The 26,455-nt window shown below is 34.4% G+C and overlaps 1 protein-coding gene across 1 annotated transcript in view; it reads right to left on the bottom strand.

Moving 5' to 3' along the window:
* The window catches only part of CFAP47 (cilia and flagella associated protein 47), a 307,856-nt gene that overhangs the window by 13,423 nt on the left and 267,978 nt on the right, over positions 1-26,455 (bottom strand). The window contains exons 58-62 of the mRNA XM_053578992.1: positions 18,605-18,764; positions 16,693-16,787; positions 12,946-13,098; positions 5,184-5,355; positions 2,148-2,309 (exon numbers count right to left, since the gene is read on the bottom strand). Of these exons, the coding sequence (XP_053434967.1) occupies positions 2,148-2,309; positions 5,184-5,355; positions 12,946-13,098; positions 16,693-16,787; positions 18,605-18,764 (742 nt within the window). The remainder of the gene's footprint in view (positions 1-2,147; positions 2,310-5,183; positions 5,356-12,945; positions 13,099-16,692; positions 16,788-18,604; positions 18,765-26,455) is intronic.

The raw sequence follows: 26,455 nt of genomic DNA, 5'->3' as shown, positions 1-26,455 counted from the left end.
AAAGCTAACACTGAACCTAACTCCATAAAGGAGCAAGGTTTTTAGTAACTTTCTCAGGGCTGTTGACATAGAAAATACATATAGTAGAGTCTGCCGTGTTTGTTAGCCTACCACAGTTCAGAGTGGGCTGGACCTGAGCTTCACAGAATACATAAAAGGGTTAGCGATGTGGATCAGAGTCTCTCTGTTGAGATAAGATCAGAGCAAGCGAGAGGAGGCAGGAGCTGAGGTATCTGACCTAAATGGACACTCCACCCATGAAGCACTGCCAAGTCTGGAACTTACAAAATTTCTCACAGTGATTGTGTAAACGGATGTGTGTGTGTGTGTGTGTGTGTGTAGGAGCATAAAAATGAAATAATTCTATATATGCCACTTAGACATGCAGTAGACATTTATTATCATTATTGTGTTGTTCTTGGGTAGGGCAGACAAGGAAATAAGAAAACTGTGGTGATCATAAACAGTCACTTCAGTGAGCTTATATTGTCCTACATTTGACACAGCTGTGATTTTTACAAATTATTTTCAGTTCTTTTTCTTTATAACAATATTATTAGGCATAATAGATAACTGTATCGGGGGAAATACTCCCTTCCATTTGTTTGTGACAAAAATATAGCAGCAGTTCTCTACGGCAAAAATAATAGTATTCAGAAAATTGAAATAGCTGCACAGATAAATACTGTTGACTCTAGAGAGACGATGCTAATGCAGGGAGGAGAGAGATAAAATTTCAACGGAGAAAAATTGCCATGACATTTTAGAGGTTTTCTGAAGATTTTAAGAACACTTTTGGTTCTCCATCCGGAGCATTTGAAAGCTATTTATTTCAGTCAGTGGAAAGTCCTTGAGAAAACTGCTTACAAAACAATTTCATCAAGTTTTCTTTATATGTCATCATTTTTTTAAGGGACAGTAGCTTTATTGTTATTGTTAGGAATAAATGGAGACCCAGCTGTGGTGTAAGACAGGTAATAAATTAGAGAAGGTTTAAACAATGTCAGCGGCATGATTCACTAAAGCTTTCTTACATTGTATGTATGTATCTATGTGTGTGTTTTTATATATGCAAACACGTGCGTGTGTCTACCCACACGAACGTGCAGATCAGTTTGTCATTGTAATAAAAATCCTTGTCCCCCAGTAGATTTCACTTTCTAACATGAAAATTCCTATGTAGCATGATTTTTTACTTGGAAGCTCCATGCTGCCCTATGTGTAATTTGTTTTAAATTCATTTTAGATGATCCAATGCTATAAATAAGGCATTGAATACTCTACTTTGGCATGCTTGTGCATTCTTTCACAATTTTTTCCATCCAAAGGTAAGACCTCTGCACCCCTTCCTAAATCTAGGCCAACACAATGACTTTCATGTAACTAATAGAATGTGACTAAATTGATGTTGCTGAACTTCTATGTTTAGGTCATAAAATACCATGCCTCTTCCACCTGGTTCTTTTGCTAAAAACACTCTGTGGAAAACCAGTCACCATTCACAAAATCCAACTGCTGGGCACCCATTATAGAGAGACTACATTTAGGCACTACTGTTCACAGCCTCCACAGCACTGTCAGTCAACATCCACATAAACTGCCAGTTATAAAAGTAAAGCCACTTTGATCATCCAGCTCTGTCAAACTTACATTATGTTTCAACATGCTGTAAAAATAAATTTTGCATGTGAGATAAGCAAAAGTATTATTGGCATGCTGCCTGTTATCACAGTCTAACAAAGATAGCTATGGTAGAGCAGAAAAGTGAGGCAGCCCATGGAATCAGTGTAGATCACCCAATCATTTATACTTAAACCATTTGCTATTCCAACACCATTAAAATTTGCTGAAATAATCCATTTTTGAAAAAATACATTGAAACATCCTCTGAAGAAACACATAGAAATATTATCCTAACTTATAATTACTTACTTTTGGTTCTCTTTTTGGTCTTCACTTTGCAGACCCTATTTTTTTTTTTAATAAAGATTTATGGAATCTGTAAAGCTTTGAGTCAGAGAAGCAATACTGCTCTGGCTTAACCAGCAAAAGCTGGCCTATAATATTTTCCATCTTAAATTTTGTTCCACAGTTCAGCATAAATTATATGTATATTATATAATGTATATTTTTTCTCTACATCTTACCCAGTATGACTTGTTAACCTAAAGTCAACAACAGATTCCTTAAATAAGCCAATGCCTTCAATGTCGATGACGTCATCTATATCAGGTTCAGTTGCAACCAACATTATGGGAAATTTCCAGATGCCATCTTTTATACACTCTATCTTCAGTATAATTTGAGACCTTGAATATAAAAAGATATTCAAAATTAAAACAAAGAGAATAAATATAGCAAATTAATATCTAGGGGTAAAATGTAAATAAACATGGTTTCAGCAAAAACATTGGGACATTTATTTATTTAAAAATGTAGCTGGCTATTAATTACATTGTAGGAATTATTTTTAAGTCATAGTTTGTGTTATCATTCTCCCTTTGAGGTAATTATTTTGTAGGGCATTTTATCTACCGTTTATTTTTGAAAACCGTAACATGTGTAGAATGGACTCTGCAAATTGTCTCGAACCAACATAGAATATCATATGTGTGGTACCAAAGAACCCAAAGGTAGATTTGGCAAATAAACTCTAGATTTATACAAATACAAATTCCCTTTAGGTATTTTATGTCAAAATAAAACAGTGCGAGCAAGTTTTTTCAATTCTTGCTTCACATATAAAAAATATATTTTCAGTGAACACCTACAGAGCCCCACATAATTGACAGATTGAAGCTTTCTGAATTTAAATTACAATTGGTAAAGACCACAAACACCTTGCAGAATAACCTAAATGAGTGGCAGCTGAATAAAATAAGAAAATTAGCAGAGACAGACTTTCAAAGTATTTGGCTGTGACAAAGAGTGAAAAAATAGGGCAGTACCTGGAGTTAGGAAAGGTTATCTGCTCGTTTAGGGTGGACGTGACTCATGTAACGGTGTGGTTACAATATGTCAGGTTTACAAAATTAAATCACAAGCCACTTGCCTCTGACTATCACAGAGAACAGTTCTGGGAACTCTGATCTTTCTTAGGTAGCAATATGGAATTACTCAACCCTTCAGGGAACAACTGGACAGTCTCTTACCAAATTTGAAAGATGCACACAATAAATCTGCAGTTTGACTTTTAGTACTTTTCCCTAGACATATGCCTCTAAGGTTTCAAGAAGTGATGTGTGTAAGGATATTCATTACTATATTGTTTAAACTATTAATATAAAATAACTGAGAGCAAAATTTTACAAGTTTTTTTAATAAGGTGTTGCTAAAAATAAAGTGTGCTGCACAGAAACAGTCTAATACTGTGTAGTATAACTTAGCCAGTGATCACTTAATATAATATCTTAAACTTCTCCAAAATGTGAACCCTAAACATAAACCTCCTTCACACTTTGCTGCCTTTGTAAAGGAAACTACATTCCTCTCTTTGCACTATTTCAAGAGTACTATTTCAAGAACTAATTTTCCTGTTTTGACTTTTTCCACCTTAAAAGGAAGAGAAGATTTCCATAATTTAGAGCTTTTTGTTTTAACTCTTTGTTTTCCAGTGAACCAGCCCAAATACGTTTGGAATGAGGAATGGCAGAAGTAAATGAATATTTACCAAATACGGTCATATGCCACATAACAATGTTTCAGTCAATGATGGACCTCACATACAACAGTGGTACCACATGATTATAATACCCTATTTTTAATGCATTTTTATATGTTTAGATATGTTTGGATACCCTAATACTTACTATTGTGTTATGATCACCTATAATATTCATATGTTTGCAGCCTAGAAGTAGCAATAAGTTATATAATATAGCCTAGGTGTGCAATACGCTACACCATCTAGATCTGTGTAAATGTAGTCAATGATGTACATGACAGAATAGCCTTATGACACTTCTCTAAGAAAGTATCCCTGTTATTAAGATGATGAATATACATATGGAAGAAGGAATGATAGAAAATGAAATATACATATGTTCACAAAATGGAATCATTAAACTACATAGGAATGCCCAACAACACTCACAGGAACGTGGATCATGTAAAAAATTGTACTAAATCATTTTCCCAAATATTCACCAAAAAGTTTTAAATTCACAAAATTCTGGATGAGTATAAATACACATTGGCTCCACTCCTATCTACCGATGTTAACATTGTTTCCCATCTAGTTGTTTTGGTAATTTCCATGATTAAATTAACACGATACAAAGTTAAATGTGAAAAATACTAACATAAACATAGAAAACTATGAAAGTAGAAGAAATGATAAAAGGGGGCAATGTCAATGTTTATAGTGTATTTTATTCTTGTAGCTTCATTTTATTACTGCTTCCTGAAGTGACCTTGGTATCTTTTAGTTACTGGACTATATAGTCACAGCCACTTAACATGCATAGATATATTAAATACATAGTTGAACTTTAGAAATGATTAAAAGCACAAGTAATATTTTGAATTGTTTTTTCATTGTCAGACTGTTATCTATTTTATGTACATTGTGAGTCTGATCAATATCTCTCCATTTAAACACAAATAATGCTCCATTTCATAATGAAATATCATATACTATTTGTAGGTACTAGGTATCAATGATCCAAAAAGTAAGTATAATAACACTGGATGAGATTTCCCCCATACAGACATCAAATGCCCACTATTCTCACAGATACACTTATTTCTTGCTAAAGGATGTATAATGTCATGACATTAAGGGGTGAGAGGTAATGGAAGCAGCTTCAGTGTAGGACATAGCTTTTCATCGTTGAACAGGCTCTGAGAAGTAGTATAAATAAATATGTTGCATTTGTACATTACAAGGTTAATTTAATTTAATTTTACAAAAAAGACTATTTTCTTTCATTAATATGATATATTAATGACATTAAGGAGGTCTCAATTCTTGAAGAACGCCTTAGATTTCCAACCATTTAGACTATTTTTTTCTCATCAGAGTACTTTTCATAGCTAGAAGTAATCTAGTCCAAAATATTTATCTCATCAGTATCAAAGAAGTAATATAACCCAAATATTGAAAATGGAAATGATACCAATATTATTTGATTTAAAATAGTAATAATATTGTTTAAAGAAAAAGGAAAGGAAGGCAGGCTTACCTCAGTGGTTTCATTGGTGTAAATATTACATTGAAAATCATTGTTATCGCTTCTTCCATAACATTATAAGTTTTTTTGATCAGATATAAAGCAATACAGGATTCCAAGCTAGCCTTCATAATTTCAGATTCAAACTCAATTTCATACTCAAATTCACGTCTTTTAGGGAGTTCTAGGAAAACCAAGATTAAAATATATTTCAATTTAATTAGATATACATAGACTGAACATCAGTTAGTTTCAACACTAATCATTCACATGTGTTTAGTGGAGGCTTGCAGTGTATCTGTTATTTAGCTTCATATTTATAATTCTAGTGGATTACTAGGTATATAATGATACTCAGTATTTTGTTAAAAGGTTAATACATAAATCAATATAAAAATAAACATTGAAGACAATTCTCATCATACTTAAATCTTTAAAATTAAGATTTATAGAAAAATAAAAGCCAAAAGGAAAATAAGAATTAATACTAACAATGAAATAAAAGTAATGACATTGGCGCTATATAATAGATGTATTTAAAGCCTACAGATATTTATAGAAACTTATGCAGAAAGGTTTAAAATTTGATTTGTTTAAACAATATTAAAATAGCATTCCAAAACTATTAGAACACCACTTTCAATTTTGAATGTACTTTCATTTAAAAAAAAGTTAGTCTTAGAGTATTTTAGACAATATGGTTAAGAAATATTTCCTTAACAAGGAGGTTACTAATGGAAACTAATAGTTAAAGTTTTGTTCATTGCACATGAAACGTATCTTAAATCCAGGATTAGCATAGATCACAGGTACAAATATCTACGAAATTTACTCTCCATTTACAGGTGAGGGACTCAAATCACAAACTTAGAAGTTTATTGTATGTGGATCATGGAAGAAAGGTTAGACAATCATGAATTTACATAATTTCTAAAGTCTGTCTCTGGTGTATAAAGGTAAAAGTGATTATATTATTTTAATTCAGAACTAATGGCTCCCTTTTTAAGCATTCCTAAGAGATATCAGACCAATTTTTAGAAGTAGATAATTTTAATTTCTGCTATTGAACTCTGAAAAATAGCCTTGCTACAATAAGCTCAAGTCATGCTCAATGATACCTCACTAGACCTTATTAGTGTGAAATGTAGTCATGTGACTCACATACTGTATCTTTTTTACGTTTTTCTACACATAAGAACAGATTTCTGACCTTGTAAATTGCTAGATTTCCATCCTGTTGAAAAATTAAAAGTTTCTGTTCCTATAATCATTCTTTTATGTACCAAAATTATTGTGTCTAGGGATAGTATGCCTATTTGTTCAGAGAATAGAATATAGAAAAGCCCTAAAGGAAGCCATAATTCATAAAATGACCCATAGGAAGCCATATTCTATACAAAGAAGACAACATCTAAGAATTTTAGACGTTTTACACAAATGAAATTTCCATTGCATTCAAATAACATAATAAAGATTTTTAAAAGAAAATCTTGTATGTAGTTGACATCTGCATCTGTTTTTGCTTACTTATTGAAGCCTTTATGAGAATAGTGGCATCACAATGAAACCAGATGATACAGGATTCCACCACTCAGGGCTAGACAGGGAGCCCCCCCATTCTCTAGGTCCAGGTGAGCTCAGAAGTCAGACCCCCATTTCCAGGCACAAACAGGCCTTCTTCGGGACACACCCTCTGGGCTCTGATAATATTATGAACAAAGCAGCCTGAGATGGATTTTTGGATGGTTTCTCCTTGAGTAGGAGCACACACCCTACTCCCTTCTCAGGGACAAAGACTGTAAAGGACCTGATAACCTCTCCCTAGTGAAGGAGGAACTACATTCATTCATTTGTTAATGCACTTATTATCTACAAACTGCCAGCCATGTATAATCCTCTAGACTTAAGACCCCCAGATAAAAGAGTCCATGTGGAGACTCCCCAGTGAGTTCTTCAGTTCTTTTCCCCTTCCAAAAGCTCTGGTGCTTTTTACTTCTTCTGTATTCCTTTCTAACTTCTAATAAAAGTCGTATTTTACCACTGATCTTGGTCTGTGGGTTCATTCTTCAAATTCCCGAGACCAAGAACCTACTGAAGAGCGAAATTCCAATATCACAGAGAATGAGAAGCTAATTTTAGTTTCAGAAGCATTGAACCCCCTATAGGGATCTGTCACTGTGGATGTCATAATTACATTCATAAGAAGTTCCATTGGTACAAAATAAGGTCATGATTATTAGCTAGGGGGCAAGAGGGAGAATGAATGGCAGGTTTCTGGAGGGTTGTTTGGGATTACAGACCAAACCCTATGTGGAAGTTTTATATTCAATATGAAAACAAAAACACAGCAAGATGACTGGCCTAGAGTGACATTAGACAAGTCTGACACATAAGTCACCAAATCAGGCACAAAGAAAGACCATAGGTTCATTAAAGAACAACAATCTTGAGTTATGGAACATCTGGGAATTAAAATAAGATGTGCAGTTATGCAATAAAACCAATTTCAGATAGAAAGACCCAGAGAGGAAGTCAAGAAACAAATCCCCAAAGAAACATAAAGAATGCATGGACCAAGAGTTACTTAGGAAGAAAAAAATACAATTATAGGGAAAATCTTCCTCACAAGTAATGATTTGTAAGTGTGCAGAAGTAACATTGCAAAATACAATCTAAAAGTCCAAATAGAGTAACATCCCAGTAGGACAATACCAATTGTTTTAAATAGTGAGGATGCATTAATCTAACATGTTGAGTAGATGATTTTTGAACCCTTTGCAAAAAAAGTCTGTGTTTTGTTAATTTTGGAATCTCTGGGGCCGAGTGTAATATCTGGCAGCAAAGATGATTGCTAGATTGTTGGTGAATGATAAAAGATATTAAAGCAATCAATTCCAGCTAACTCAAAGGTATGTGTGATGACTCTGGGTGGAGAGAGAAGAGAGGTTCTCACATTTTCTTTTTTTTTTTTTTTTGTAGAGTTAGAGTCTCACTTTATGGCCCTCTGTAGAGTGCTGTGGCCTCACATAGCTCACAGCAACCTCCAACTCCTGGGCTTAAGTGATTCTCTTTCCTCAGCCTCCAGAGCAGCTGTAGGCGCCCGCCACAACGCCTGGCTATTTTTTGGTTGCAGTTTGGCCGGGGCCGGGTTTGAACCCGCCACCCTCGGTATATGGGGCCAGCGCCTTACCTACTGAGCCACAGGCGCCGCCCAGGTTCTCACATTTTCATTTAAAGAGGATTGATAGTTTTAATGTGACTTAGAGAAAGTCTACTATGAAGCTATAGGGAGGATGATAGGAAGGGAATGTTGGGAATTCTTATCTCTTACTTGTCAGGTTTACACAGAGAAGCCTATTCATTCACAAGAAGGGAAAAGCATGGAGGAAAAATGTCCCAGCTTCAATATGCCTTTTTCATCATGACTGTCATGGGGAAAAAAGAAACAAATCCGATCATTGAATGGAGTGAAAGAATGGAACAGGAGTGAATGAATATATCCTTGTCTTCCTTACTCAATGTCTTGAATCCGGGCTTTACACATTTTTCTCCTCCTCCATGTTTGTGCTGTTGGTCCCTGAAGGGAGCATACAACTGGCCAGTTTGATATGACTGCACTCAATTTGGTGGAAGTTATTAATTAATGAATCCACAGTTCCAAGTAATTTTCCAATTAATTTCTATAATTAATAAAGCTAACACTTGGGCCTCCATTTGCCTTATTTTACATCTGTTTCTCAGGTGGTTTCAAACTCTAATGAGAGAAGGCAAATATGTGATTAATTATCACTCCTAAATCTTTATTGGAGTCTAAGCCACAGACTGGAGTGCTTTAATTTCCATCATAAGAAGTTTAAAGAGACAACAGAAAGTACAAAATGGCATGGAGAACACAACTCTTTTTTTTTTAATTCAGGTTATTGTGAGGGTACAAATAACCAAGTCACATTATTAGAATTTGTTAAGTAGAGTCCCTCTTGTAGTTGCGTCCTACACCCAAAAGGTGTACCATACACCTCTACCTTGTGCCCTTTCAGTGGGAGCACACCATACTCCTCCCATTCTGTCCCCTGCTTGTTCCCCCTCCTCCCAACTTGAATAGAATTAAGTTTTTCTCCTATGTGGGTGTGTGTTAGGCAGTCTACTGGTTTCATAATAAAATTGAGAATATTGGATATTTGCTTTTCCATTCTTGTAACACAATTATTTAATATGCTATGTAAACTGTAATGAAATTACACATAAGAGGGAAAGGAGCTGGTTTGTTTCTTCACTTACTCAAAACTAAAAAAAAAAAATATTCAGACTTTCTGGTAAGATTTACCCTTTCATAAAGAAATAGGAAAAACAGGGCAAGCAGGGAGACTGAGAGAGAGTGCAGGAAGTTGGGTATGCCCTTGTAATAAGGGCAGGGTAAGGACCTAATCAAGTAATTGCCATATGCCTTTAAAGGGCGAATGAGGTCAACTCATTTTATCAAATATTCAAGTATCACAGAGACAGGGAAAATATTAATGCTGAAAAAGGAATGATCTGTTCTACTTCTGTACAACAGGACATACTCCAGGAGAACAAAAGAGAAGATTCACCAACTAAAACGTAGTTAGCCAAAAATTAGGTGAGCATGTTGAACTTGGTGATATTGAGCAAAGAACAAAAGCTGTTTTAGAGAGAATTGTTAATGGAGATAAGTCTGTAAAACTTCCAGATATTTTCAATGTTAAATATTATTTTTTTGTCATGAAGTATAATGAAGCGGTCAAATAAGAGCCACGTCAAAAGGTGCATTCTCAAGACCTATTTGAGAGAGACTGCTTTCCTGAAATGACTTTCAGCATTCCCAAAATGATGCTTGGCAGCTTCCTCATAGACCGTGATTATCTAGGAGGAAGTGGATTTTTTCAAGTAATAAGTTTCCATCAATTTATATCCTCAGGCATGATGACTTATGCTACAATCCTACTACTTTGGGAGCCAAGGAGGGAGGATTACTTGAGTTCAGGAGTTAGAGACCAGCCTGAGCAACATAAGGAGACTCTGTCTCTATAAAAAAATAGAAAAAAAAGGGCGGCGCCTGTGGCTCAGTGAGTAGGGCACCCGCCCCATATGCCGAGCGTGGCGGGTTCAAACCCAGCCCCGGCCAAACTGCAACAAAAAAATAGCCGGGCGTTGTGGCGGGCGCCTGTAGTCCCAGCTGCTCCGGAGGCTGAGGCAAGAGAATCGCGTAAGCCCAGGAGTTAGAGGTTGCTGTGAGCCGTGTGACGCCACGGCACTCTACCCGAGGGCGGTACAGTGAGACTCTGTCTCTACAAAAAAAAAAAAAAAAAAATTAGCGGAGCATGGTGGTGCTGAACTGTAGTCCGAGCTACTTAGGAGACTGAGATGGGAGAGCCATTTGAGCCCTGGAGTTTGAGGTTGCATTTGAGGATGCCACTGAATTCCAGGGCAACAGAGCACTGAGCGAGACTGTCTCAAAAAAAAAAAAAATCCATTACAAACAAAAAGAACAAAAACTTCTTTAGTTTGTAACCTAACCTAACAAGACTACAACTTACAGAATTTAAAATAGATAAAACATTAAAATGGTTCTCATGTACCTGTTTTTGTACTTAATATAACACGAAATCTACTCTCTTAACATTTTTTTTTTTAATTTCAATAAATTTAGAGGGTACAAGTGCTTTTTGTTACATGGATGAATTATATAATGTTGGCATCAGGGCTTTTAGTGTACAACCTCTATGGAAACAGTATAGAGATTCCTTAAATAACAAGAAGTAGACTTACCATTCAGTCCAGCAATTTCACTACTGGGTATTACCCATAGGAAGAGAAATCATTACAGCAACAAATTTGTTAAGTGCACAATACAATATTGTCAAGTATAGGCACTATGTTGTACAACAGATCTCTAGAATTTATTCATCTTGCACAACTGAAACTTTATACCCATCAAACAACAACTCCCCATTTCCTCTTCCCTCCACCCCCTGGCAACCACTGTTCTACTCTCTGCTTCTATGAGTCTGACTATTTTAAATTTATAAGTGATATCATACAGTATTTATCTTTCTGTGACTAGCTTATTTCCCAAGCATAATATCCTGCAGGTTTATCTGTGTTATCACGTTATAGAATTTTCTTATTTTTTAAGGCAGAAGAGTATTAAACAATATATATATGTGCGTGTGTGCATATATATACATATATATATATAATTACATTTTCTCCATCCATTCTGTGGAAAGAAATTTAGGTTGTTTCCACAGTTTGGCTACAATAAATGCGGAGATACAGACACCTCTTGGAAGTCCTGATTTCAATTCTTTTGGGTAAATATCTACAGTGAGATTTCTGGATCATTGGTAACTCTGTTTTTGACATTTTTGAGGAGCCTCCATACTGTTATACTGTTTACTATAGCAGCTGTTTCATTTTGCATTCCAATCAGCAGTGTGCAAAGTTTCAAATTTTCCCACATCTTTGCCAACAGTTGGGTTTTGCTTATTCTGTTTGGTTGATAATAACCATGCTGACAGGTGTGAGGTGATATTTCATTGTGGTTTTGATCCTGATCTGCACTTCCCTGATGATTAGTGACATTGTGCATTTTTTTCATACAGCTATTGAGCATTTATATTATCTTCTTTGGAGAAGTGTCTATTTAAGTCCTCAGCCTATATTTTTTTCATAGGATTATTAGGTTTTTTAAATTGTTGGGCTGTAGGAGTTCCTTATATATTTTAGAGATTAACCTCTTATCTCTTACCTTATGTTAATACATGGTTTGCAACTATCTTTTGCCTTTGCATAGGTTACCTTTTCACCCTGCTGATTGTTTCCATTGCTATGAAGACGCTTTTGAGTTTGATATAGTCTTACTTGTTTATTTTTGCTTTTGCTGTCTGTGCTATTGTGTTATAATCATGAAATTGTTGCCATGATCAATGTCATGAGAAGACCCTGTGCCAGGGACAGTCTTTGGTGAGATCGTGTCCCAAATCTTCCTACAGGCTTTGGTGAGTATGGATTCACATTCTTCCAATGCTCAAGAGCCTTTCAGTTAGTTTCTGTTGTCTCACAAAGGGAATCTGTCCATGAATTCTTCCTGAATTCATGTGTTTGTGAGTGGAAGGAGAGAGCCCAAGGCTCTCTACTCCACCATGTTGCTGACATCATTTGGTGCTATATTATTTATTTCAAGTGATACACCATATATTTAGATAGAATACATAGATAATGTATTTTTAAATGTTTTGATTTTCAAAACATGAGGTAGCAAATTTTCATATGAATGTATATAATAAACCTTATTATACAAAACTTATTTGTATATTACATCTAATTTATGTCACTTTTTACATTTCTTGAAATAAACATTTTATTCAAAGTTTTATTTTAAATTTAAAGCTGCAAGTCATGGCTTTAATCATATTCCTTGGAAAGAGAAAGTAAAAGGAGAAATTCAAGTTGAGGGAAAGTGCAAATTACAGTTACTACAGTTTTTTCTCTTCCCACTGTCAGCAGAATCACAATACATGTCTTATAAATCTAGTAATAAACATAACTGTTGGCATTCTTGAGCTATCTACTATGTGAAAACAACAAACATAACAACTGAGTACTTCTTAAACACTAGCTGAATGTTATATTATAAATGTCAAGTAAATGAACATGGATCTTCATGGTACTGAGCAATTCACAACCTGCAATTCAAGGAAACTATGTTTTTATATATTGTCATTTTTTTAGACACATCACTACTTTCACTTACCACGAATACCATCATAAGATTTATATTTATATCTTTTTGGATTCACTGAAAATTCTGTCAGATCTGCACCAGGATTTTTTCCAAAAAAATCACCATACAGAGTGACTTCCACAGTCTCTTCTACTCGCTTCCTGGACTGACATTTTATGACACCTACAGGAATAAAACATTTCCAGTTAATTTTACTAGTAGGTTATATGACCATTCTTGAGATAGAAGAAAATGAATTATGACATAAAAAAAATAAAACTTCCTTTGGCATACATTGGCTTAATGCATTTGGTCTTACACATACACACACACACACCACACACACACTCAAACACACACTTCCCACACATACACCCGAATACAGTCAAACAATATCTACATATATTGACATTTTGGAAACAAATATGAATACACAATTTCATATTTATACAATTATAAAGAACACATAAAATAGTATAGCAAAAGATATGTCTGTAAGATACACACTAGATTATTTAAAATTATATTAGAATGTAGAAATTTGCTTCAGGAACTGATATAGTTATACCAATAACTCAAATGACAATTATAGACATGTGGATTTCTCCTCTTTTAAGATGCGTACATTCATTGCGTGGTAATACCAAGATCTATTTTTCTAATAATACTATAGCAAATGCTTTAAAATAACTTCAAAAAGGAAGTTCTGTAACACTTATTTTGCACTAGCATTTTAAAAATATTTCCTACTAGGTTTTTACATATACCTCAAAATTCATATTTTAGCTATTTAAGTAAAAATTTTAAAATCATTTTTGATTTTATGTTTAAATTTACAAAAGACACCATTTTAACAGTTAAAAAATCTGTGATGAATTATTTAAAATTAAGGTTAATATATGATTATATATTAATTTAATGCACAGCATTAAACGTTTGTACATATAGTCATATGTATTTAATTCCAATATTATCTTATATCAAGTGCAGGAGAAGTTGTCAATGATTTTATAAGAAGTCAAAATATTGTTTTTATGTATAAGGGCCTATGTCTAGTTGAGTCCACATAAATAAGAACATTATTTACCCAAATATATTAAATGTTATACTTTCATCAAGTCAAACACACATTGAATATAAGAGAAAAGGGGAATCATAAAGAAGCATTTGAAATGTATTACCCTATTATATTGTGGGATCAATAATAATATAATCAAATGCACTAAAAAATTAGATGATGTTCTCAGATTGTGTTTTCACAATACATATAAATTTATAGTATAAAATATTATAATACATTTAATTTTATTCTAAAATTTACAACTTTTTATTGAACATTCTGGACTTAGAATAAGTATGTGAGATATATTATAATAGGGTACAAAGATAGATATAAATGGCTTAAAATGGCTGGGAAAAATATACAAGCTTTTTTGGTTATAATTAGTTTTAGTCTTAAAGCATTAAGCTGTAAATCAGTGTGATCAAAGTTACAGTTAGCATCCCCTCACTGGTATTATCCTATGGGTCCTTAGGAAATTATTGCCCTGACAATGGGAAGATCACTCAATCACAATGGAGTTGCATTCTATTGTCTTTACAGTGTGACAGGTAATGGAGTCCTTTTCCAATTACCTGCTGCAATGGACAATATTAGGTAAGAAGGCACAAGAAAAAAGGTGGTTCACAGGTCAATAAAAGTAGAGGGAAGGAGGGAGGTGGGTGGGGCCTTGGTGTGTGTCACACTTTATGGGGGCAAGACATGATTGCAAGAGGAACTTTACCTAACAATTGCAATCAGTGTAACCTGGCTTATTGTACCCTCAATGAATCCCCAACAATAAAAAAAAAAAAAAGTATCCTGAGTTTGAGAATAAGACACATAAAAAAGCCAAGAAATAATAAACATTGACAATAATACAGAATTTTAGCAAGTAAAGTAGTAGGTTATATTTGGTGTGTTATTAAATAAGGAACAGAGAATGGACTTTCAATAAGCAAATTATATGTATTTATAAAATTATACCCATTGTCTTTTAAAGGCATTTATAGTTAAAAATAGTTATCAGCACAGATTTTAAATTTTTGGTAAGATGATTTAATAATTAACATATGATCTATTTCAGAACATAAATATTATTACTGGGTTGTACTAATCTAAAATGAGCTAGTTACAGAACTAACATTTATTTTAAAAATCAAGTAATTACCAAGAAAAGTGACTTGAAGGAAAATTATCTGGAGCACATTTAACTTTCTTTGAAAAAAAAATTGATGTTTCTATGTTCTCTTAGGCTTTGCTTTTGACTAAATTTTTTGCTTTAAACCTTTAATCTGCAGAAAATAAAACCTTGTCTGCAGTAGACATGAGCAATACTACTATTAGAATTTCAACAGAATAACATCTAGGCTTTATTACATTACTTCAATCAGATGACTATGTATTATAAATTTTAAACAGTTCAGCTCTATGGAAAGTATACAATCAACTATCTTCCAGAAGGAAATAAAAGAAATATTTTGAAATATTTATGAAGCATTCAGAAGATAATTGAGTATATTTGAAATATTTATGTATGTGTTAAAAATTTTTAAATTCAAAAGTGGAAGTACTTCATGTAAAGCAAATGACATCACTGATCAAAGGTTCTATTATATGAATGAATTTTTACTCCAGTTAAAATTAAACTACGTAAGGAAATATGTAGTCTTGGCCTTCCTTTTATAATCAGTGTATTTGGAGAAATGCTTTATTTACTCGTAAAGCTTACTAGTTCTTTACCTAACAAATGCAATCAGTGTAATCTAATTCTTTGTACCCTCAATGAATCCCAAACAATTAAAAAAATAAAAAATAAACTTACTAGTTTCTCTTCTAAGTGTGATGACATATGTCAGTGGAAGTCTAACTCCTTTTTACTTGCAAAGATTAGTATTGGAGGGATAAAGAAAAAGCAAAACTTCAAGACTTCTTTCACCTCATTTGTGTTGCTCAAGAGGGAGATCCAATATAGATGGCCCTTTGCTTTGCAGAGCAATTCAATGCTTCCTAGCTATGTAGAGCCTAGTAAGAGGCTGAAAAACTAAATTTTGCTGTATGGTTATCTAAGAGAAATTTTGTTTCTAAGGCAAATCATGGAAGAAAATAGGAAAATCAAGAAATCCAAAGAGAAGTGAGTGAGGAGAGTATTGGGAATGAGAATACACAGAAACTTGAGAGACGCCTGGGGTATGTGGAGAAAGATGGGAGTCATTGAAAAATAAATACATGTGAGGGCAGGGATGTTATATCGTGCGTATCTTAGCAAAGTAAACGACACCGAAACCAGTACATTCTTACTGATTTTGGAGAACTGCAGAAAGGTTTTGTGACTGAGATAAGTAAGAATAAAGGTATACCCACAGGATAGTTCTTACATGAGACTGAGAGTTACGCAGAAGCTGATAGAGGACGATTAAAAGTGACCCGTGAACAAGTGTACCCGGGAATCTTACAGATTTAGTGCAGTGCTGTATGGGATCAAGAGGCCTGAAATTAATTTCATTTTAACCTTAACTGATATCTGAGTTTCACCAATAGGAAGGCAACAGGAAATGGTGTGGTTTTGTGGACAGTCATTGGATTCATTGGTAAAGCAGGTTTATGTCTCAGCATTCCCACCCATAGGGCTGCTCAGGTCATTATGTACTTTCTATGGACCTTGAACTATAAAGATAAGGAATTAGAGGATGTCTAAGGTGCCTTAGAATTCTAGTATTCTCTGACTCTATACTTACCTTGAGGACATCTAGGAAATGGAGCCTGTGGGATGCCGAGAATGGGGTGCATCCAGTATATTGCTCGGATTTCTGCATTCTCTACTCCAAGAGTCCTAATTAGAAATTAAAATAATAAGAGTGAATAAAAAAGAGAAGAACTTTTCACATTAACATAAAAGAGCTTATTCTTTATTAACATCATGGTTTTTCTTTTTTTTTTCTTATTTATTTTTAGAGACAGAGTCTCACTTTATCACCCTCAGTAGAGTGCCATGGTGTCACAGATCACAGCAACCTCCAGCTCCTGGGCTTAGGCAATTCTCTTGCCTCAGCCTCCTGAGTAGCTAGGACTATAGGCACCCGCCACAACGCCCGGCTATTTTTTGTTGCAGTTTGGCCAGGGCCAGGTTCGAAAGCGCCACCCTTGGTATATGGGGCCGGTGCCCTACCCACTGAGCCACAAGTGCCGCCCAACGTCATGGGTTTTCACTAAAGCTTGTGAATGTAAACTTTGGTAGAGAGAAACTGATGAAATAGAAAACTTTTTTCTGAAAACGTCGATTTTATAAGCACTTCAGAGCCAATCCTGGGAAATTATCACAAAGAAAGCTATAACAAAACCATCATGAAATATATGTTAACATGGAAGAGATTTTTACCTACTTTAAAGATTGTTATTGGTATTTACTGATGTGATTAATCAGAAGTAATGCAGTCCTCACAAATTATTTTGTAAATGGATAGGCAAAACACAAAACAAAAAATGCCATGAGGTATGGAAGTTTAGAAAGTGATAAGGAATTTAATTTTAGAGGATATCATTTAAAAGAAAGAAAGCATTTGTCCAAATATTTTCATCATATACCAGAAAGATAGCAATACCAAGAAAAAAAAAATTTCTGCTCCTCATTGAAGATGGGATGTTCCTATTCAAATAAAAAGCAAAGTGGGACAGACAGGACCAGTTGTGCATCTGACTTGTTCAATTGCATAAGATCCCAAGCTTACAAGGGGCTTTATGCTTGTTGAATACACTGCTGCAACTGTCCCGGACTTCTTGATATTTTTTGAACAAGGGCTTACTCATTCTCATTTTTTGCTGGGAGTCCCAAAGTATGTAGCCAGGCTTGACTGTAAAGGTGGTGAAATGAGTGGCAGAATGGACACTAATGGGCCAATAGTAAGGAATTTTAAAAACTAGTGGAAGAAATACACATATGTAGGACAAAATCAGAATTTCTTTTTAAGTAAAATTTCTAGACCATGATTTAGTTAAATTATAAGAAGAGAGAAAACATTTACATTTTGTTCCATTACTGGAGTTTGCTTAAATTTAAGCTAAGCAAGAAGGGCACAAGTAACTTGCATTTGGCAATGACACGGTAGTGTCATAGCAGTATATGGTAGTCGTAATAGCAATGTTTCCTCAGGACATCGTATCCACTTGGCACAGTGTTACCACTTACTGAATGCCAACATCATAAGCCCTATACTTTGCCCAGACAAATTGATTTAAGTTGTCCTCTGGATATTGATTATTTTTTGTCTTAAAAGTCACTATTTTCCCAGTCAAAAAGAAGTTCCTTTTCATGCCTCTGACTTTTATTCTTTGCTAATGATATTTAAGATTAAGCTTGTTTGTCATGTTGAAATCCAAATAAGGGTTATATACATTTAAATATATTAAATGTATATTAAAATACATAAAACATACTTCAAACATATAAGTATATATTATATAATGTGTAGTATTTTTTATTTTATAAGTATATAATATAATTTATATACCCATATAGCAAATATATTTTCCTTTCCTGAACAGAAGAATTTTAGAAGACAATATAAAATCATGGGCTTTACATGTCAAGGAAACTTATCACATCAGTGCCGTCAAAATCATTTTCCTTCAGTATCTTTATTTAAACGTTACCTTTGCATGTCTATATCCAATTCATCAAAATTGTCAATAGGCCAATTTTTTCTGTTTGCTCTCCTCATTTGAATAATAGTGATTGTTTTGTGCAGTTTCATCATTTGGGGCATAAATAACACTGGAATTTCTACATTTCCATTGGGAGGCAATTCAAATCCTGTAAGGCACACACAAAAAAAATTTAATGTAATAAATATTTATAGAATATAATTTAACTGAAGAAAGTAATTCTTTAATGCTGATTATGAATTTTTCAAAATTGCTTCTGAACAACAAAAAAAAATTCATTATACTAAATTATACATGTACTTCACTCCTTTTCCTCAAATGTCACCAACCCTACTGAGAAAAACACATTATATCCTGAGGTAAGACATTCTTCCAAAGAGACCAGAAGCCCTGATGAAAATGATGGGTGGTGTTTCCTGAAGTGATGAAGGAAGCATACAACTCATGAGTCTTTTCAAGCCTTACTACATTAAACAAAGTGAGAAGATGCAGTCATTTTTGATTCTTTAATTTCTTGTGTATTTTCTTCTAGACAATAATGGATTCAAGTCTCTGACTGGAGCTCCCAAATTGTGGCTACCTGTAAAAACTGTTCATTTATTTAGCTGATCCATGAGGAAAGTCATAGCTTATTTGTGAAAGAAAGAGGCATTTGCTCCCATTTGGGAAAAGCAGAAGACTGAAAAACTGACAGTATTTTCTTGTGGTCTGATGGATTCAAATTTTTCAACCTTTACTATGATTAAGAACCACCTGAGAACCTTGAGAGACATGGAGCTTGCTGAGCCCTATCCCTAGACATTCTGATTAATTCAGTCTTAGCTGGAGCCCTGGAAGCTGCATGCTTAAGTAGCACCTCATGGGATCCAAAAGCAGATGGTCATGAGACCATACTTGGAAAATACCAAAAACAAAATAAAAACTATCTGTTGGACACGTCTCGAAAAGGTAGAGGAATAGCGAGCTTTAGGCCACTTGAAAGAGGAAGAATTTTCAAGCAATTGAGTGTCTTCGTTTACTTTGAAGAATAACACACTACTTCTTTGAAAGAAAAGGGAGGATTTTTGACTACACTTTTAAAAAATTCTTTGTTATGACTGATGGTAATCAAAACCATTTTGTCTCAGATGAGAATACTGTACTAAACTATTAAGAAAACATAAAAAATAGAAATAAAAATAGTCTTTCTGCAAAACATTCCAACTGAAAATTCTTCTAAATTTTCAAATTTTTAATTGTATTCTTTGAGGAAATTAAAATGTTCGAAGGCATATTACCATAGTTAATAATAACTAATAACTAACGTCATTAATAGTTAACATTTATGAGTACTTACTATATACCAGGCTCTGTGCTAAGTATTTTTATATAATATCTTATTTAATTCCCAGAAAAACAACAATATATAAAGTGCTATTCTGTTTTTTTAAGTTGGATAAATTGAGACATTTGAGTTAAATAATTTTCCCAAAGTTCCATGGAAAGATTATATTGTTTAATCAGTTATCTAAACAAAGTCTGTTATCTTCTACTTTGTCATTATGAGTTCTGTATTTTTTTTCTTTTGAGACAGTTTTCAGTTTGGCACCCTCAGTAGAGTGCCAGGGCATCATAGCTCACAGCAACCACAAACTCTTGGGCTCAAACGATCCTCTTGCCCTAGCCTCCCAAGTAGATGGCACTACAGGCACCCACCCTAAAGCCTGGCTAATTTTTCTATTTTTGGTAGAGACAGGGTCTTGCTCTTGCTCACACTGGTCTTGAACTCCTGAGCTCAGGTGATCCACCCGTGTCAGCCTCCTAGAGTGCTGGGATTATAGGTGTGAGCCACCTGCGCCCAGGTGAGCTCTGTATTTTTAATAAATCATTGTAGTGAAATAGAATTAATTAAAATAAATACATTTTCTATAAAAAGTCTTCTATATTATGAAGATCATTACATTTGCATACACAGAGAGATCTTTATAAGAACTTATAGGTTTGAACATCAAACGTACTATTTTCTTTTTTATTGATATTTTTATTGTGGTTCTCAATCATTTTTTGCACAATAAAAGAGATTGTCTGTTGTGACTTCAAATCTATAAACCTCCCTTCAAGTTAATGAAATAACAAGTTGATGACTATATATTTTAAAGGTCATAAGTACAAATCTTAAGCCTGCATTTTATGGAAATTTCACTCTTCTTTTTAATTGTGGTGAAATTAGAGATTAATTCATTTTATAATGTGTTTGGATAAAAACAGCCAAAGCTGAGTCAAATGAACCATGCATGCATCTTTAAGAAAATAAATTTTAGAAATTATCAGTTGCCCTTACAAAGATTATGTTATCACTAAAAATAGATTATATTACCACTAAAAATAAACCTAGACTTTTAGATAGTGCAGATAGTGTAAGGAGTCAAGAGAGATAAAAATGAGTACTTACTTACACCATGCTATCTTATAATGTTTAAATCGAAAGAATAGAAAAATAATGTCACAACAAATAAGCCTTTTTAATTAAAAACTCTAGTACTCTTGCTTGGTGCCTGTAGCTCAGCAGCTAGGGTGCCAGCCACATACACTGGAGCTGGCAGGGTCGAACCCAGCCCGGGCCTGCCAAATAACAATGGCAACTATAACCAAAAAATAGTTGGGTGTTGTGGTAGGAGCCTGTAGTCCCAGCTACTTGGGAGGCTGAGGCAAGAGAATCGCTTGAGCCCGGGCGGCGCCTGTGGCTCAGTCGGTAAGGTGCCGGCCCCATATGCCGAGGGTGGCGGGTTCAAACCCTGCCCCGGCCAAACTGCAACCAAAAAATAGCCAGGTGTTGTGGTGGGCGCCTGTAGTCCCAGCTACTCGGGAGGCTGAGGCAGGAGAATCACTTAAGCCCAGGAGTTGGAGGTTGCTGTGAGCTGGGTGAGGCCACGGCACTCTACCGAGGGCCATAAAGTGAGACTCTGTCTCTACAAAAAAAAAAAAAAAGAATCGCTTGAGCCCAAAAGTTTGGGGTTACTATGAGCTGTGATGCCACAGCACTCTACCCAGGGTGACAGCTTGAGACTCTGTCTCAAAAAAGAAGAAAAAAAAAAGTCTCAGGTTACCAAATCAATGTACCTATGTTTCTTATTTTCATATGGAACTATTATTGGAAGGGTGCAGGTGAAGTTTACTAAGTGAAGAGTATAAGGGTTTGAACACAATAATTAAGAAAATGCCATGAAGGCTATGTTAACCAGTTCGGTGAAAATATTTCAGACTGTATATGGAACCAGCACATTGTACCTCATGATTGCATTATTGTACACAGCTATGATTTAATAAAAAAAAAAGACTGAAAAAAATCACTTAATTGAAAGATCACTGATTTGAAATGTGGAATCATGGAATTTCCGTATGTATTTGGATCTCTTTCTGAATTTCCTAGATATTTGCTTTGGTCTTCCTTGCTCTTCATGTGTAACTATCACTTTGTTTCTATTATAGATGCTTTATTTTCTAGTAGAAATAACTACCTTCTTTTCCAGTTCATTTTTTAAAAGAATTTTTGAAATGAAAGTTAGCTCCAGGAAGTAGATTGGAATACAGAGGCAAATTATATTTTTAATAGGATCACCCTATGTTTATACATAAACATAACATTTAGGGATAGCTAAAATTTTGTCCATCCAATACCTATCCAAGATCAAGAGTATAACTAGTACTGTATTTTTCTTATTTGAGCACCCAACTCATTACATAAAATGTTTCTAGGTTCTTGGAGTAGATTTCCAGCCAGTCTAAAATTTCATTGTTGCTAGAGGATAAAGATGAATTTATCAGGAAACTGGGAAAAGTCACATCAGTTGTTTCTATCTTCTGACTGGGAAATTTAGCTGGCATGATGACCATTATATTTATTAAACAATCTAAAAAAACATATTCTAAACTCAAAATGTTTGAACTTACTTCATTCTTTTTTATTCATTTCCATGCAGAAACTACAAGATTAAACTACAGATAGATTTAATTTCTTCTATTATAATCATCATTCTTGAGGTTCAAAACCCTTCTAACCATCTGGGAAAATGTGCATATTTTATTTTACATAAATTATCTTACACTTTATACATTTTATGACAGAGGTATTCATTACTTCTAGCATTTTACAAACCCTAATAATATATCATGTTTAGTATATGAGGCATGTTAGAAAGAATGACATTTGTTTTATTATTATTGTTTTACTTTTAAGATCTGCAATAGTCCAATTGCAATTAGCATTCAAATTTTACTTCAAGTATATTTAAAACTGCTATTTTGAAATGCTCTTTTGATTAAAGGAGTTAGACATTTTTACCCATTGATCTTATATTATAAAATGGAAATTGCATAACATTTTAATAGTTCTGAATTTTTGTGTTTCTCAAGAAGAAAATCTTCTCAAGAAAGTAAACATGCCTTAATTTTAGTAACAAAAGCATTTCATCCTGGGGTATTCATTTTTAATCACTTCAGTGGCATTGCATTTCTCTTCTACAGTACATAATTTATAACACTTAGTATGGAATTAGAAATGGTTTTTGGCAGATAATCAAAGAGACACTAAGAAATATACTAGCACCTTAAGTCATGCTATTATTTTTGTTATAGCAATTTATTTCAAATAAGAATACAAATTTTTATTTTTAAAACATCAAGTCATCAAGAATATGACTTTCCATTAACCACTTTTACACATGAAATCTATGTATTTTTCCACTTGAATTTTTCATATTTTCAGTAACTAATCTTTTGAAAAAGTCTTCTTTAATTTAGGACAAAAATGGAACAGAATTGTTAATGTGGTGGTTTAGAGAAGAATCTTGTCCTTTTTTCTTCTGAGATGTAATTGGCTGAGTGCCTCCCTATAAAAAATTCATGTATTGAAACCTTATCACCAGTATCTCAGAATGTGACTGTATTTGAAGGCTGGGTGTTTAAAAAGGTGATTAAGTGACATGAGGTGGGTCCAAATCTAGTTTTACTGGTATCCTTATGAGAAGAGGAGATTTGGACACACAGAGAGACACCAGGAACATGTGTGCAGAGAAAAGACCATGTAAAGCCATGGCAAGAACATGATCACCTACAAGTCAAGAAAAGAGGCCTCAGAAGAAATCAAACCTGCTGACACCTTGACCTTGGACTTCTAACCTCCTGAACTGTGAGAAAATACTTCTCTTGTTTAAGTCACTCAATCTGTGGTATTTTGTTATGGCAAGGCTAGCAATCAAATACATGAGATTATCTTTTCTTTTATATCTTATTGCAGAGTCTGTGGCATGAGATGTCATTAAATTTGCTTACAGAGCTTCTAACTCCAGGCTCTCAAAACGTAGGGAAGATAGAGAAACTTGACTCCTAACAGCCATTTGGCTGCTATGATGATGGAAAAAAACTAAGAATGAAACCTTCTTCCTTTCTTAACCTATACCCCCTTGACTGAATGAGGGTATATCTTGAATAATGAGAAAACATTTTAAGGATTGAATTTCCTTCTGAAGGATTAGAGCCTGTTGCTGTTTAACCCTGCCCATCTTTTGTAGAGCTATCTGATGTTTGAGTTTTAAAAAGCTGTCCAAAGACACGATCAAAGAGACTAGAGCAGAACAAATAGGTATTAAATGAAAGATCACATCACTCATATAGGCAACTGGGGAAAAAAACACAAATCCATACTTCTTAGAAAAATGTTTGAGACATAACATAATGCTTTTAAAGTAGGATTTGGGGTTATTCAGTACACATATGATTCCTAAGGTAAATTTTACACCTTGGACTGAGCACCTGTAAGTTAAAATTTTATGCTGTCATTTAAGATTAAAACTAAAATTATGCTTGAATCAAGTATTGCTTTTACTGTAAACATTTCATTACTGGCTCAAATGAGTAAAAAATTCCATTGTTAGAGAATGCTGATGAGATACACCGTACAGGAGAGAGTTTTCTATCATTGACGACGGTCAAGCACATGCTGCATAACCACTTGACAGCATAACACGGATGAGTGGAAAGGGTTTCTGGCTTTACATGAGTGTTTGGATGCTCCTTCCAGCCCTACTATTTTCTGATAGTATTTTTCCTTATTTATTCAAAAGACAATTATTATTATTATTATTATTTTTGAGACAGAGTCTCACTCTGTTGCCCTGGGTAGGGTGCCATGGCGTCATAGCTCACAGCAACCACAAATTCTTAGGCTCAAGTGAGCCTCTTGCTTCAGCTTTCCAAGTAGCTGGGATTACAGATACCCACCATGACACTCGACTAGTTTTTTCTATTTTTAGTAGAGGAAGGGGTCTTGCCCTGCTCAGGCTGGTCTCAAACTCCTGAGCTCTGCTGATCTAGCTGCCTCAGTCTCCCAGAGTGCTGGGATTACGGGTATGAGGCACCGTGCTTGGCCCTAAAATTTTAAAGATTGTTAAGAAACTGCATATATTTTCTGGGAAAATAGCTAATGTTGATTTAAATTAAACTACAGGGAAATTCGAGATAAGATAATGTCTATAGCTACTACTGATATTACTACTATAGCTAATATATCTCATTGATCAATCACTGTCTTCCTTTCCTTCTGTACTATACTAAGAGAAGATTTAATGCAGCTGAGAACCCAGAAAACTTTTCCTATATCAATAATAGAAATTCAGTTCTATTAACAGTGGCTTAATGCCAAGAGCCTAGTAAACCAGTTCACTTAGTCATTAGTTGCTGACATTGAGTACTGTCAGAGAGATTAAGTTGGCGTGGGTTGGCAGTCCACAGGGTTAAATCTATGCTCCATTATTCACTAGTTCTGGGGAACTGGATGAAAGTTATTTAAATTTCTAAGTGAGATTTTCCTCAGATGAAAAATGAAGCTAATATAATAAATACAAACCACTACATGCCCACAGCAAAGAGAAATGCAATTAAATTCTACTTGGGGTGATAGGGGAGTGGGAAGAGGGAGGGCAGTGGGGAGAGGGGAAGAGGGAGGGAATTGGTAAGCTCTCAGCTAATGTGCACAACGTAAGGGTATACAGCACACCTGTGGGTGAAGGGCTCAGGTACAACTTGGACTTTGCCCAACCAGCCCAAACAATGTACACTTATCATTTGTATCCTCATATTAATCTTAAAAAAATTAAATAATAAAATAGGAAGAAAGAAGATGAGAGAGGGAAAGGAAGTGTTGGCTATCACTACTAATCAGGTTTCATTTCACTGTAGGAAATTTTTACTGTAGCCAATTTTACTAAAGAAAAGCCATGTCCCATCAAAAGTCCTTGATTGACTCAGAATGTACGTACTTCTCTATCTGCCTTTCTCTCTGTCTACTGTCTATACACATCCATCCACTAATATGCCTCTTAGAAAGGCCTGGTATTTTATAACCTCCTATGCAGGCATTAGTCCTCTCTTTCTCAAAATATTTACCTGTATTTTGGAATCTAAGCAAAATACATAAAATGAGAGAAAAGAGAAATGACACTGTGCCTTGTGTTCCTTATCATAAATCCAGGATTGCCAATTATTTTAGTAGGCTTAATTTTGTTCTTTTCATGGAAATATTCTGATGGTATAAGTAGGCCTAAATTTCAGGCTATAGTTTTTTTGAAGGGCAGGCATCCAGGCATCTTTGCAAATCAAGAGCTATAGTTTTGTGTTTTAAAATAAAATTAGCAGCATCACTGACTAGCTAGGAAACCCACCTGCTTTATGCTATAAATCATAATTATAAATGTATCGGATTAGAACCTAAACTCAGTTGTGTGGAAAACTGGTCATTTGACATAATAAGAAGGAAAGTTTTATTAAAAAAAATGAAACCATGCTCAGCTGGCAACATAATTT

The sequence above is a fragment of the Nycticebus coucang genome, chromosome X, assembly GCF_027406575.1.
Source record: "Nycticebus coucang isolate mNycCou1 chromosome X, mNycCou1.pri, whole genome shotgun sequence".
NCBI lineage: Eukaryota > Metazoa > Chordata > Mammalia > Primates > Lorisidae > Nycticebus > Nycticebus coucang.
The sequence above is the reverse complement of the archived record's forward strand: the minus strand, read 5'-3'. Positions and strand labels throughout refer to the sequence as shown.